The sequence below is a fragment of the Phocoena sinus genome, chromosome 2, assembly GCF_008692025.1.
Source record: "Phocoena sinus isolate mPhoSin1 chromosome 2, mPhoSin1.pri, whole genome shotgun sequence".
NCBI lineage: Eukaryota > Metazoa > Chordata > Mammalia > Artiodactyla > Phocoenidae > Phocoena > Phocoena sinus.
The window spans coordinates 66,051,590-66,065,926 of record NC_045764.1 but is presented as its reverse complement, the minus strand read 5'-3'; the positions used below and the strand labels follow the sequence as shown (position 1 = coordinate 66,065,926).

Genomic DNA, 14,337 nt, shown 5'->3' with positions numbered 1-14,337 from the left:
AATGAGATTTACCTGGATGATCTCTAAAGACCCTTCCACCTCACAGTTTTTGTGGCACATCAAACAAATTTCAAGTACCTGATTGGTATTTTAACATACGTATCTGTGCTGGACTAGGAAGCAATGTTGGATTTCACCTTGGTTGAATCTATCTAAATAGATCTGTTTAATAGACTGCCGAGAGGAGCTGATCTTTCCTCTCTGTGGTTTTTCTCTCAGTGTTCTGTGGCTGTAGAGATGAGAGCAGGGTCTCAGCTGGGGCCTGGGTATCAGCACCACGCACAACCCAAGTGAGTACTGAGGGGCCTGGGTATCAGCACCACGCACAACCCAAGTGAGTACTGACCACGTGTGGCCTTTCTCTGTGTCTTCCCTCCCCACCACCCCTTCTCCCTACCAACCACTTTTTTTTTTTTTTTTTTTTTTAAGAGGACCTATGTGGTTTTTGTTTGCCCGTTGGAATATCTGGGCCCTACTGGCAGACTACGCTAGGCAGTAGCAGTGCTGAGAACCCGGGGGCGGGGGGTGCTGAATAAGAGCAATTAGAGCTGTAAGAACATTCGCTCTTGTTCCTATTTTTGCCTGTGCTCATCAAGTTTTCAGAGGCTGAACTGAGATCGCCTATAAGGAGGGGAGGCTGGAGTCAGGGATGGCAGTTCCTCCTATAATCCATTTCCTAATACCCCTCTTGTTACAGCAAAAAATGTTCGCTAAAATAAAACAGAATGGCAGAATTTATGGCCCCTTTTTCTCCCCATATTAATCAAACCCGCTGCTTTTCAAATATCTACCTATACAGGTCCATGTGTCCATTTTTGACACATGTATTCCTTAGGCAGTTTGGGAAATCAGTGCAACAGGATATAAAGATGGAAAGTTGTTTTTTAAATTAAATACTAGATAAGCATATTTTATAAGTTATTTGCTTTCTTAGAAGGACTTTTAACTCTTCCCATGATAAAACAGTAATTCTCTCAAAGCCCTCCTAGAGATTCATTGCAAAATTCAGCACTAAATGCTGGTTTTCATTTTCTTTCGTTTTTAGGCGCAAGAAGCCATGAATTGACAGTCCCAATAACAAAAGAACATTTTCATTTGTGTTGGTGATGTCTCCAAAGCAATGCCAGAAGGAGTCTTCTGAATGAATCATCTTGTAGAACTCCAGCTTTGTTGAATACCACAGACCTCAGATATGTATGTCATCATACACTGGCCTACATAAAGATTCCCCTATGGCTCCAAAGATATCTAGGATTCTACGAACTTGTTATATTATACACCTCGCCATATTTAATATTAATAACAGAAAGACACCTCTTTCTCATGCCGTATGAACTTTTTTATAATGCTATTTTTTTGTATATTTCTTGTATACTTATAAACTAATTCATGCATGTATTTGTCTTGGCTGATTAAGAAAGAATATATCTAGATCACGCTTTGCTTTTTATTGTGACTCTTCTACTTCCTGTCTGAATATTTAAGGGTTTATAAACAAAACAAACGCTGCTATTGATTAGCTGCAAGAATGCACTTTAGACATATATTTGACTATTCAAACTTAAAGATGTCAGAGACTGGCCAATACTAAAACCATTTTAGGAAGGTGTTCTGAATTTTGTATATATGTACTTTCTGACATTTAGATATACCAAAAGAATTGAAATAAAAAGCACTAAAATACAAGGGTGTGTGATAGTAATTTAACACTTAGTCCCAGAACCTAGCATTGTGCCTTGCTGGCACGTTTGTGGGATGAATTAAAAGAAAGCACTAGAAATTTCCCTCACCACGTTGAGGATACTTGTTTCAGCATGCAAAGGAACAGCTTCAAAAGGGGCTATTTCCTCTGTTGAAAACCAGGAACATTCTCCCAGCCCACTGGGTGTACTGCAGCCCCTGGGCAATCCTTTACACACAGACTGTGTTTGATTTAGAATCTTCCTTTTACTTCATTCAACTTAGGCTTTCAAGACCAGCACTCAGTCTCCAGGTATGAAAATTTTAAATTATTGATATTATACCCAACTCACATGCATAGATATAAGGAGCAAGTGATGGCAGCATGATGGCAGTGTGAGTTGTAAATAAAAGAGGGAAAAAAAAGGAACAACGAATGGGTCATTCATAACTGAACAAAAGTATCTCTGTACATTACACCAGAACATCCAAAAGATTTCTACTGATAAGCGCTACGGAATGGATGGACCTTGGCGAGGGCTGCAGATCCAAGGGAGCTGCTGAGCCTGCCTCAGCCCCACTCGCTGTGGGCACGGTGGGAAGCTAGACTGGGGGTGCAGCACTGGGTGGACAGGAGGTCCAGCCAGCCCGACAGAGAACCCGGCACACTGTGGGGAGCGGGACGGAGACCAGTTTGGAGGTAGCGAAAGAGCAGGAGCACACTGGGCGTCCACTGCCGGGGACAGCAGCCACCTCCCTCACAGAGGTCTCTAAGGAACTGCCTGGCGGGTCACAGCTGGAGGAACCTCTTTCTCTCCAGCAGCACGATTTCCTCAGGAGCGACCTGCCTGACTAGTGGAAGTGGAAAGAGGGAGACAAGAACAAAGGGCACTGGAGTATCTCACTCCCTGCCGTCTGTCTGCCTCATATTTCAGCAGGAGGTCCATGCGTGGCCCTCTGGGGGCTCCCCGCAATGGAGGATCTCCCTGCCAGGCTGTGGGCAACCACAGGTGCTGAGCCCACACTTGCCCGCTCTGCTGCCAGCTTTTTCACAGGCACTCCCTAGCACAGCCCCAGAGCCAGCTCAGGTAGAGAAACCGAAAACTTGAGCTATGGTGCCACCTTCTGGAGAATAAAAGCAAGGTTTCTAATTGCCAGTGTTGAACAAAGTAAGCAACTAATAAAAGAAAAATGTGTGCTACTTCAAACTCAATGGCAGGGGCACATTTTACCAAGCACTATGAAAAATCACAGTGATATGGTATCACAATGAGAAAAACTAATTCTCCAACTGAACCCAAAGGCACAGAATACTGTGACCTGATAAAGAATTAAAAACAGCTGTGATGAAGGATTTATTTGCTGAGCTACAAGAAAACTCAGGCAATTCAAGAACATAGAAATAAATTTACTGAATGTAAGGTGCTGTTTACCAAATATACTGAAATTTTTAAAAAGAACCAGACAAATTCTGGAGCTGAAGAATTCAATGAATGACATCAAGAATGTATAGAAAGCTTAGGAAATAAAGGCAGATGAGATCTGGGAAAGAATCTGCAACTCGGAGGGTAGAAATTTAGAAATGACTCAGGAGGAGAGAGAACTAAGATTTTTAAAAAGTGAAGAAAACCTACGAGAACTCTCATATATGACGACAAAATAAATATAAGAATAATGGTCTACCAGAAGGAGCAGAGAGGGAGAGGGGAGCAGAGAGTGTGTATTTAAAAAAATAATAGCTGAGAATCTCCCAAGCCTGGGGAGGGAAAGGGATATAAAAGTCCAATAAGCTAACAGGACACCCTATTATCTCAATGCAAAAAGACCTCCAAAACACACTATAATGAAACTGTCAAAAATCAAAGAAAAAAAAGAAAAAATCTTAAAGGCATCCAGGGCTTAAAAAAAAAGTAACCTACAAAGGAATCCCCACAAGGCTATCAGTGGATTTCCCAGCAGAAATTCTATAGGCCAGGAGAGAGGGGAATGACATATTCAAAGGGTTGAAGATAAATACGGCCAGCCAAGAATACTTTATCCAGCCAAGCTGACCTTCAGCTATGAAGGAGAAATAAAGGCTTTCCCAGACAAACAAAACCTGCCATGCAGGAAATGCTGAAAGGAGTTCTTCAGCTGAAACAGAATGATGCTAATTAGTGACATAAAAAACAATGAAAGTACACATAAAAAGAGGTAAAATTGGGACATCAAAAGTATAAAAGGGGAGGAGTAAAAGGTTGAATCTTTATAGGCGAATGAAAACAAGGTGCTATCAACAGCATGAAAAGGACTATTTTACCTATGAGATATAAGCCGCAAGGTAACCACAGAACAAAAATCTAGAGGCATGAAACAAAAAAAAAAAAAAAAAAAAGGAGTAGGGGGAAGACTGAGCAAATCACTAAGGAAAACCACCACTTTACAAAGGTAGACAGAAACAAAAAAAAAGAAAGGAGACAGAAAGGAGTGACATCAATAATCACTCCAAATATATGATATCACTTATATGCAGAATCTAAAAAAAAAAAAAAAAAGGATACAAATGAACCTATTCACAAAACAGAAACAGACTAACAGACTAAGAAAATAAACTAGTTACCAAAGGGGAGGGATAAGTTGGCAGTTTGGGATTGATGCATTCATGCTGCTATATTTAAAATATTTAAAATGAAAAGACAACCCACAGAATGGGGTTTGTAAATGATGCTACCGACAAGGGATTAATCTCCAAAATATACAAACAGCTCATGCAACTCAATATCAAAAACAAACAAAACAACCCAATCAAAAACAACCCAGATCTAAATAAACATTTCTCCGAAGAAGACATACAGATGGCCAAAAAGCACATGAAAAGATGCTCAAGATCACTAACTATTATTAGAGAAATGCAAATCAAAGCTACGAGACATCACCTCACATTGGTCAGAATAGCCATCATCAAAAAATCTATAAATAATATATGCTGGAGAGGGTGTAGAGAAAAGGGGACCCTCCTACACTGTTGGTGGAAATGTAAACTGGTACAGCCACTATGGAGAACAGTATGGAGGTTCCTTAAAAAACTAAAAACAGAACTACTGTATGACCCAGCAATCCCATGCCCAGGCACCTACCCAAAGAAAACCATAATTTGAAAACATACACGCACCCCAATGTTCATTGTAGCACTATTTACAATAGCCAGGATATGGAAGAAACCTAAATATCCATCAAGAGAGGAATGGATAAAGAAGATGTGTACAGGGCTTCCCTTGTGGCGCAGTGGCTGGGAGTCCACCTGCCGATGCAGGGGACGCGGGTTCGTGACCCGGTCCGGGAAGATCCCACATGCCACGGAGCGGCTGGGCCCGTGAGCCATGGCCGCTGAGCCTGCGCGTCCAGAGCCTGTGCTCCACAACGGGAGAGGCCACAACAGTGGGAGGCCCGCATACCGCAAAAAAAAAAAAAAAAAAAAAAAAAGATGTGTACATATATACAATGGAATATTACTCAGCCATAGAAAAGAACGAAATAATGCCATCTGCAGCAACATGGATGGACCTAGAGATTGTCATACTGAGTAAAGTCAGACAGAGAAAGGGACTTCCCTGGTGGTCCACTGGGTAAGACTACAAGCTCCCAACGCAGGGGGCCCAGGTTTGATCCCTGGTCAGGGAACTAGATAGCTCATGTGTCGCAACTAAGAGTTCGCATGCCACAACTAAGAGACCACATGCTGCAACTAAGACCCAGTGCAGCCTAAATAAATACTTTTAAAAGCCCAGAAAGACAAATATCAGATGATATCTCTTATATGCAGAATCTAAAAAAAAAAAAAAAAAAATGATACAAATGAACCTTATTTACAAAACAGAAAGACTCCCAAACTCAGAAAACAAATTTATGGTTACCAAAGGGGAGGGATAAATTGGGAGTTTGAGATTGACATATACACACTACTATATTTAAAATAGATAACAACAAGGACCTATTGTATAGCACAGGGAACTCTGCTCAATATTCTGTAATAACCTAAATGGGAAAAGAATTTGAAGAAGAATAGATACATGTATATGTATAACTGAACTACTTTGCTGTACAGCTGAAACTAACACGACATTCTTTTTTTTTTGCGGTACGCGGGCCTCTCACTGTTGTGGCCTCTCCCGTTGCGGAGCACAGGCTCCGGATGCACATGCTCAGCGGCCATGGCTCACGGGCCCCGCCGCTCCACAGCATGTGGGATCCTCCCGGACTGGGTCACGAACCCGTGTCCCCTGCATCGGCAGGCGGACTCTCAACCACTGCGCCACCAGGGAAGGCCCTAACATGACATTCTTAATCAACTAAACTCCAATATAAAATATAAATTAAAAAAAGACTAAATCAGGAAGAAATAGAAAATATGAACAGACCAATAATAGCCAACTAGATTAAGTCTGTAATCATAAACTTCCCAACAGAGAAAACCCCAGGACCAGATGGCTACACTGGCGAATTCTACCAAACATTCAAAGAATAATCAACATCAGTCCTTCCCAAACTCTTACAAAAATTTGAGAAGGTAACACTTCCACACTGATTCTACTGATATGAGGCCAGCATTACCCTGAAGCCAAAGCCAGATAAGGACACCACAAGAAATGAAAATGATAGATCAATACCCCTGATGAATACAAGAACAAAAAGTCTCAAGAGAGTATCAGCAAACTGAATTCAAGAACTCTTAAGGATTGTACACCATGACCAAGCGGGATTTATGCTTTGTATGCAAGGATGATTCAACATATGCAAATCAATAAACACAATATATATTCATAAAATGAAAGACAGAAGTCATGTGATCATCTCAGTAGATGCAGAAAAACCATTTGACAAAATACAACATCCTTTCATGATAAAAACCTTTAGGAGACTGGGTATAGAAGGAACATACCTAAACATAATAAAGGTCATGTATAACAAATGCAAACCTAACATTATACTCAATGGAGAAAGATTGAAAGCTTTTCTTCTAAGATCAGGAATAAGACAAGGATGTCCACTCTCACCATTCTTATTCAATATAGTGTTGGAAGCCCTAGCTAGTGTAACTAGGCAAGACGAAGAAACAAAAGGCATCCAAATTGGGGAAAAATAAGTTACTCTTCCTGTATATAGAAATGAAGGTGATATGATCCTGTATAAAGATAATCCCAAAGACTCTACTAAAAAACTGTTGGAACTAATCAATGATGTCAGTAAAGTTGCAGGATACAACATCAACATACAGATATTAGTTGGATTTCTACACACTAAGGAGAAAACATATGAAAAAGAAATGAAACTATCCCATTTGCAATAGCATCGAAACAATAACATACTGAGGAGTAATTTTCTTTTGTTTTTCTTTTTTCAACATCTTTATTGGAGTATAATTGCTTTACAATGGTGTGTTAGTTTCTGCTTTATAACGAAGTGAATCAGTTATACATATACATATGTTCCCATATCTGTTCCCTCTTGCTTCTCCCTCCCTCCCACCCTCCCTATCCCACCCCTCCAGGCGGTGACAGAGCACCGAGCTGATCTCCCTGTGCTATGTGGATGCTTCCCACTAGCTAGCTATTTTACGTTTGGTAGTGTATATATTATGTCCATGCCACTCTCTCACTTTGTCACAGCTTACCCTTCCCCCTACCCACATCCTCAAGTCCATTCTCTAGTAGGTCTGTGTCTTTATTCCTGTCTTACCCCTAGGTTCTTCATGACATTTTTTTTCTCTTAAATTACATATATATGTGTTAGCATACGGTATTTGTCTTTCTCCTTCTGACTTACTTCACTCTGTATTACACACTCTAGGTCCATCCACCTCATTACAAATAGCTCAATTTCGTTTCTTTTTATGGCTGAGTAATATTCCATTGTATGTATGTGCCACATCTTCTTCATCCATTCATCCGATGATGGACACTTAGGTTGTTTCCATCTCCTGGCTATTGTAAATACAGCTGCAATGAACATTTTGGTACATGACTCTTTTTGAATTATGGTTTTCTCAGGGTATATGCCCAGTAGTGGGATTGCTGGGTCATAGGGTAGTTCTATTTGTAGTTTTTTACGGAACCTCCATACTGTTCTCCATAGTGGCTGAACCAATTCACATTCCCACCAGCAGTGCAAGAGTGTTCCCTTTTCTCCACACCCTCTCCAGCATTTATTGTTTCTAGATTTTTTGATGATGGCCATTCTGACTGGTGTGAGATGATATCTCATTGTAGTTTTGATTTGCATTTCTCTAATGATTAATGATGTTGAGCATTCTTTCATGTGTTTGTTGGCATTCTGTATATCTTCTTTGGAGAAATGTCTATTTAGGTCTTCTGCCCAATTTTGGATTGGGTTGTTTGTGTTTTTGTTATTGAGCTGCATGAGCTGCTTGTAAATTTTGGAGATTAATCCTTGGTCAGTTGCTTCATTTGCAAATATTTTCTCCCATTCTGAGGGTTGTCTTTTGGTCTTGTTTATGGTTTCCTTTGCTGTGCAAAAGCTTTGAAGTTTCGTTAGGTCCCATTTGTTTACTTTTGTTTTTACTTCCATTTCTCGAGGAGGTGGGTCAAAAAGGATCTTGCAGTGATTTATGTCAGAGAGTGTTCTGCCTATGTTTTCCTCTAAGAGTTTGATAGTTTCTGGCTTTATATTTAGGTCTTTAATCCATTTGGAGCTTATTTTTGTGTATGGTGTTAGGGAGTGATCTAATCTCATACTTTTACATTTACCTGTCCAGTTTTCCCAGCACCACTTAATGAAGAGGCTGTTCTTTCTCCACTGTACATTCCTGTCTCCTTTATCAAAGATAAGGTGACCATATGTGCGTGGGTTTATCTCTGGGCTTTCTATCCTGTTCCATTGATCTTTCGGTTTTTGTGCCAGTACCATACTGTCTTGATTACTGTAGTTTTGTAGTATAGTCTGAAGTCAGGGAGCCTGATTCCTCCAGCTCCATTTTTCGTCTCAAGATTGCTTTGGCTATTCAGGGTCTTTTGTGTTTCCATACAAATTGTGAATTTTTTTGTTCTAGTTCTGTGAAAAATGCCATTGGTAGTTTGATAGGGATTGCATTGAACCTGTAGATTGCTTTGGGTAGTAGAGTCATGTTCACAATGTTGATTCTTCCAATCCAAGAACATGGTATATCTCTCCATCTATTTGTATCATCTTTAATTTCTTTCATCAGTGTCTTATAATTTTCTGCATACAGGTCTTTTGTCTCCTTAGGTAGGTTTATTCCTAGATATTTTATTCTTTTTATTGCAATGGTAAATGGGAGTGTTTTCTTGATTTCACTTTCAGATTTTTCATCATTAGTATATAGGAATGCCAGAGATTTCTGTGCATTAATTTTGTATCCTGCTACTTTACCAAATTCATTGATTAGCTCTAGTAGTTGTCTGGTAGCATCTTTAGGATTCTCTATGTATAGTATCATGTCATCTGCAAAAAGTGACAGCTTTACTTCTTCTTTTCTGATTTGGATTCCTTTTATTTCCTTTTCATCTCTGATTGCTGTGGCTAAACTTCCAAAACTATGTTTAATAAGAGTGGTGAGAGTGGGCAACCTTGTCTTGTTCCTGATCTTAGTGGAAATGCTTTCAGTTTTTCACCATTGAGGACGATGATGGCTGTGGCTTTGTCATATATGGCCTTTATTATGTTGAGGGAAGTTCCCTCTATGCCTACTTTCTGCAGGGTTTTTTATCATAAATGGGTGTTGAATTTTGTCAAAAGCTTTCTCTGCATCTATTGACATGACCATGGTTTTTCTCCTTCAATTTATTAATATGATGTATCACGTTGATTGATTTGCGTATACTGAAGAATCCTTGCATTCCTGGAATAAACCCCACTTGATCATGGTGTATGATCCGTTAAATGTGCTGTTGGATTCTGTTTGCTAGTATTTTGTTGAGGATTTTTGCATCTATGTTCATCAGTGATATTGGCCTGTAGTTTTCTTTCTTTGTGACATCCTTGTCTGGTTTTGTTATCAGGGTGATGGTGGCCTCGTAGAATGAATTTGGGAGTGTTCCTCCCTCTATTATAGTTTGGAAGAGTTTCAGAAGGATAGGTGTTAGGCCTTCTCTAAATGTTTGATAGAATTCGCCTGTGAAGCCATCTGGTCCTGGGCTTTTGTTTGTTGGAAGAATTTTAATCACAGTTTCAATTTCAGTGCTTGTGATTGGTCTGTTCACATTTTCTATTTCTTCCTGATTCAGCCTTGGCACGTTGTGCATTTCTAAGAATTTGTCCATTTCTTCCAGGTTGTCCATTTTATTGGCATAGAGTTGCTTGTAGTAATCTCTCATGATCTTTTGTATTTCTGCAGTGTCAATTGTTACCTCTCCTTTTTCATTTCTAATTCTATTGATTTGAGTCTTCTCCCTTTTTTTTTTTTTGATGAGTCTGGCTAATGGTTTATCAATTTTGTTTATCTTCTCAAAGAACCAGCTTTTAGTTTTATTGATCTTTGCTATCGTTTCCTTCATTTCTTTTTCATTTATTTCTGGTCTGATTTTTATGATTTCTTTCCTTCTGCTAACTTTGGGGTTTTGTTTTTTCTCTAATTGCTTCAGGTGCAAGGTTAGGTGGTTTATTTGAGATGTTTCCTGTTTCTTAACATAGGATTGTCTTGCTATAAACTTCCCTCTTAGAACTGCTTTTGCTGCATCCCATAGGTTTTGGGTCGTCGTGTCTCCATTGTCATTTGTTTCTAGGTACTTTTTATTTCCTCTTTGATTTCTTCAGTGATCACTTCGTTATTAAGTAGTGTATTGTTTAGCCTCCATGTCTTTGTATTTTTTACAGATCTTTTCCTGTAATTGATATCTAGTCTCATAGCGTTGTGGTCAGAAAAGACACTTGATACAATTTCAATTTTCTTAAATTTACCAAGGCTTGATTTGTGACCCAAGATCTGATCTATCCTGGAGAATGTTCCATGAGCACTTGAGTAAAATGTGTATTCTGTTGTTTTTGGATGGAATGTCCTATAAGTATCAATTAAGTCCATCTTATTTAATGTATCATTTAAAGCCTGTGTTTCCTTATTTATTTTCATTTTGGATGATCTGTCTATTGGTGAAAGTGGGGTGTTAAAATCCCCTACTATGAATGTGTTATTGTCGATTTCCCCTTTTATGGCTGGTAGTATTTGCCTTATGTATTGAGGTGCTCCTATGTTGGGTGCATAAATATGTACAATTGTTATATTTTCTTCTTGGATTGATCCCTTGATCATTATGTAGTGTCCTTCTTTGTCTCTTCTAATAGTCTTTTTTTTAAAGTCTATTTTGTCTGATATGAGAATTGCTACTCAGCTTTCTTTTGGTTTCCATTTACATGGAATATCTTTTTCCATCCCCTTACTTTCAGTCTTTATGTGTCTCTAGGTCTGAAGTGGGTCTCTTGTAGACAGCATATATATGGGTCTTGTTTTTGTATCCATTCAGCCAGTCTGTGTCTTTTGGTGGGAGCATTTAATCCGTTTACACTTAAGGTAATTATCGATATGTATGTTCCTATTCCCGTTTTCTTAATTGTTTTGGGTTTGTTACTGTAAGTCTTTTCCTTCTCTTGTGTTTCCTGCCTAGAGAAGATCCTTTAGCATTTGCTGTAAAGCTGGTTTGGTGGTGCTGAGCTCTCTCAGCTTTTGCTTGTCTGTAAAGGTTTTAATTTCTCCCTCAAATATGAATGAGATCCTTGCTGGGTAGAGTAATCTTGGTTTTAGGTTTTTCTCCTTCATCACTTTAAATACAGTCCTGCCAGTCCCTTCTGGCTTGCAGAGTTTCTGCTGAAAGATCAGCTGTTAACCTTATGGGGATTCCCTTGTGTGTTACTTGTTGTTTTTCCCTTGCTGCTTTTAATGTTTTCTTTGTATTTATTTTTGACAGTTTGATTAATATGTGTCTTGGCGTGTTTCTCCATGGATTTATCCTGTATGGGACTCTCTGTGCTTCCTGGACTTGATTAACTATTTCCTTTCCCATATTAGGGAAGTTTTCAACTATAATCTCTTCAAATATTTTCTCAGTCCCTTTCTTTTTCTCTTCTTCTTCTGGAACCCCTATAATTCGAATGTTGGTGCATTTAATGTTGTCCCAGAGGTCTCTGAGACTGTCCTCAGTTCTTTTCATTCTTTTTTCTTCATTCTGCTCTGCAGTAGTTATTTCCTCTATTTTATCTTCCAGGTCACTTATCCGTTTTTCTGCCTCAGTTTTTCTGCTATTGATCCCTTCTAGAGTATTTTTAATTTCATTTATTGTGTTGTTCATCGTTGCTTGTTTCATCTTTAGTTCTTCTAGGTCCTTGTTAAACGTTTCTTGCATTTTGTCTATTCTATTTCCAAGATTTTGGATCATGTTTACTGTCATTATTCTGAATTCTTTTTCAGGTAGACTGCCTATTTCCTCTTCATTTGTTAGGTCTGGTGGGTTTTCATCTTGCTCCTTCATCTGCTGTGTGTTTTTCTGTCTTCTCATTTTGCTTATCTTACTGTGTTTGGGGTCTCCTTTTTGCAGGCTGCGGGTTCGTAGTTCCCGTTGTTTTTGCTGTCTGTCCCCAGTGGCTATGGTTGGTTCAGTTGGTTGTGTAGGTTTCCTGGTGGAGGGGACTAGTGCCTGTGTTCTGGTGGATGAGGCTGAATGTTGTCTTTCTGGTGGGCAGATCCACGTCTGGTGGTGTGTTTTGGGGTGTCTGTGGACTTATTATGATTTTAGGCAGCCTCTCTGCTAATGGGTGTGGTTGTGTTCCTGTCTTGCTAGTTGTTTGGCATAGGGTTGTCCAGCACTGTAGCTTGCTGGTTGTTGAGTGAAGCTGGGTGTTGGTGTTGAGATGGAGATCTCTGGGAGATTTTCACCGTTTGATATTACGTGAAGCTGGGAGGTCTCTCGTGAACCAGTGTCCTGAAGTTGACTCTCCCACTTCAGAGGCACAGCACTGACTCCTGGCTGCAGCACCAAGAGCCTTTCATCCACACGGCTCAGAATAAAAGGGAGAAAAAGTAGCAAGAAATAAAGAAAGAAAGAGGATAAAGAAAATAAAGATAAAATAAAATTAAGTTATTAAAATAAAAAATAATTATTAAGAAAAAAATTTTTTTAAAGTAAAACAAAACAAAACAAACAAACAGATGGATAGAACCCTAGGACAAATGGTGAAAGCGAAGCTATACAGATGAAATCTTACACAGATGCATATACATACACACTCACAAAAAGAGGAAAAAGGGAAAAAATAATAAATCTTGCTCTCAAAGTCCACCTCCTAAATTTGGGATGATTCGTTGTCTATTCAGGTATTCCACAGATGCAGGGTACATCAAGTTGATTGTGGAGATTTAATCTGCTGCTCCTCAGGCTGTTGGAAGAGATTTCCCTTTCTCTTCTTTGCACAGCTCCCGCGGCTCAGCTTTGGATTTGGCCCAACCTCTGCGTGTAGGTCGCCGGAGGGCATCTGTTCTTCCCTCAGACAGGACGGGGTTAAAGGAGCCACTGATTCTGGGGCTCTGGCTCACTCAGGCCGGGGGGAGGGAGGGGCACGATGTGGGGCGAGCACCAGCCTGAGGCGCACCATGCATTCTCCAGGGGAAGTTGTCCCTGGATCCCGGGACCCTGGTAGTTGCGGGCTGCACAGGCTCCCAGGAGGGGAGGTGTGGACAGTGACCTGTGCTCGCACACAGGCTTCTTGGTGGCCGCAGCAGCAGCCTTAGCGTCTCATGCCCGTCTCTGGGGTCCGTGCTGTTAGCCGCGGCTCGCGCCCGTCTCCGGAGCTCCTTTAAGCAGTGCTCTTAATCCCTTCTCCTTGTGCACCAAGAAACAAAGAGGGAAGAAAAAGTCTCTTGCCTCTTTGGCAGGTCCAGACTTTTCCCCGGAGTCCGTCCGGCTAGCTGTGGCGCACTAACCCCCTTCAGGCTGTGTTCACACAGCCAACCCCAGTCCTCTCCCTGCGCTCCGACCGAAGCCGGAGCCTCAGCTCCCAGCCCCGCCCACGCCAGCGGGTCAGCAGACAAGCCTCTCGGGCTGGTGAGTACTGGTCAGCTCCGATCCTCTGTGCAGGAATCTCTCTGCTTTGCCCTCTGCACCCCTGTTGCTGTGCTCTCCTCCGTGGCTCTGAAGCTCCCAGCCTCCGCCACCCACAGTCTCCGCCCGCGAAGGGGCTCCTAGTGTGTGGAAACCTTTCCTCCTTCACAGCTCCCTCCCACTGGTGCGGGTCCCGTCCCTATTCTTTTGTCTCTGTTTATTCTTTTTTCTTTTGCCCTACCCAGGTACGTGGGGAGTTTCTTGCCTTTGGGGAGGTCTGAGGTCTTCTGCCAGTGTTCAGTACGTGTTCTGTAGGAGATGTTCCAAGTGTACATGTATTTCTGATGTATCTGTGGGGAGGAAGGTGATCTCTGTGTCTTACTCTTCCGCCATCTTCCCCCTTTGCCTTGTTTTTTGTTTAAATTTTTTTGGTTGTGCCTCGTGGCATGTGGGATCTTAGTTCCCTGAGCAGGAATCAAACTCACACACCCTGCAGTGGAAGTGCACAGTCTTAACCAATGGACTACCAGGTAAGTCCCAGGAATAAATTTAGTCAAGGAAGTGAAAGATATGTACAACAAAAATTATAAGACTGCTGAAAGAAAGCAAAGAAGAC

General features: G+C 40.8%; 1 protein-coding gene and 1 long non-coding RNA gene across 11 annotated transcripts in view; one reads left to right on the top strand and one right to left on the bottom strand.

Annotated features, from left to right (window-relative positions):
• Positions 1 to 1,686, top strand: part of KIF23 (kinesin family member 23) — a 34,382-nt gene extending 32,696 nt beyond the window's left edge. For 5 of the 10 annotated variants that reach the window (XM_032623482.1, XM_032623480.1, XM_032623479.1 and 2 more), the window contains 2 exons: positions 220 to 290; positions 1,046 to 1,443. In XM_032623482.1, coding sequence (XP_032479373.1) covers positions 220 to 290; positions 1,046 to 1,061 — 87 coding nt within the window. In that variant the 3' untranslated portion in view covers positions 1,062 to 1,443. Of the gene's footprint in view, positions 1 to 219; positions 335 to 1,045 lie in introns of all 10 variants that reach the window. The other 5 variants (XM_032623478.1, XM_032623485.1, XM_032623477.1 and 2 more) reach the window with 3 other exon arrangements.
• LOC116749270 overlaps positions 1 to 14,337 on the bottom strand; it is a 44,846-nt gene that overhangs the window by 7,483 nt on the left and 23,026 nt on the right. The window lies entirely within an intron of this gene.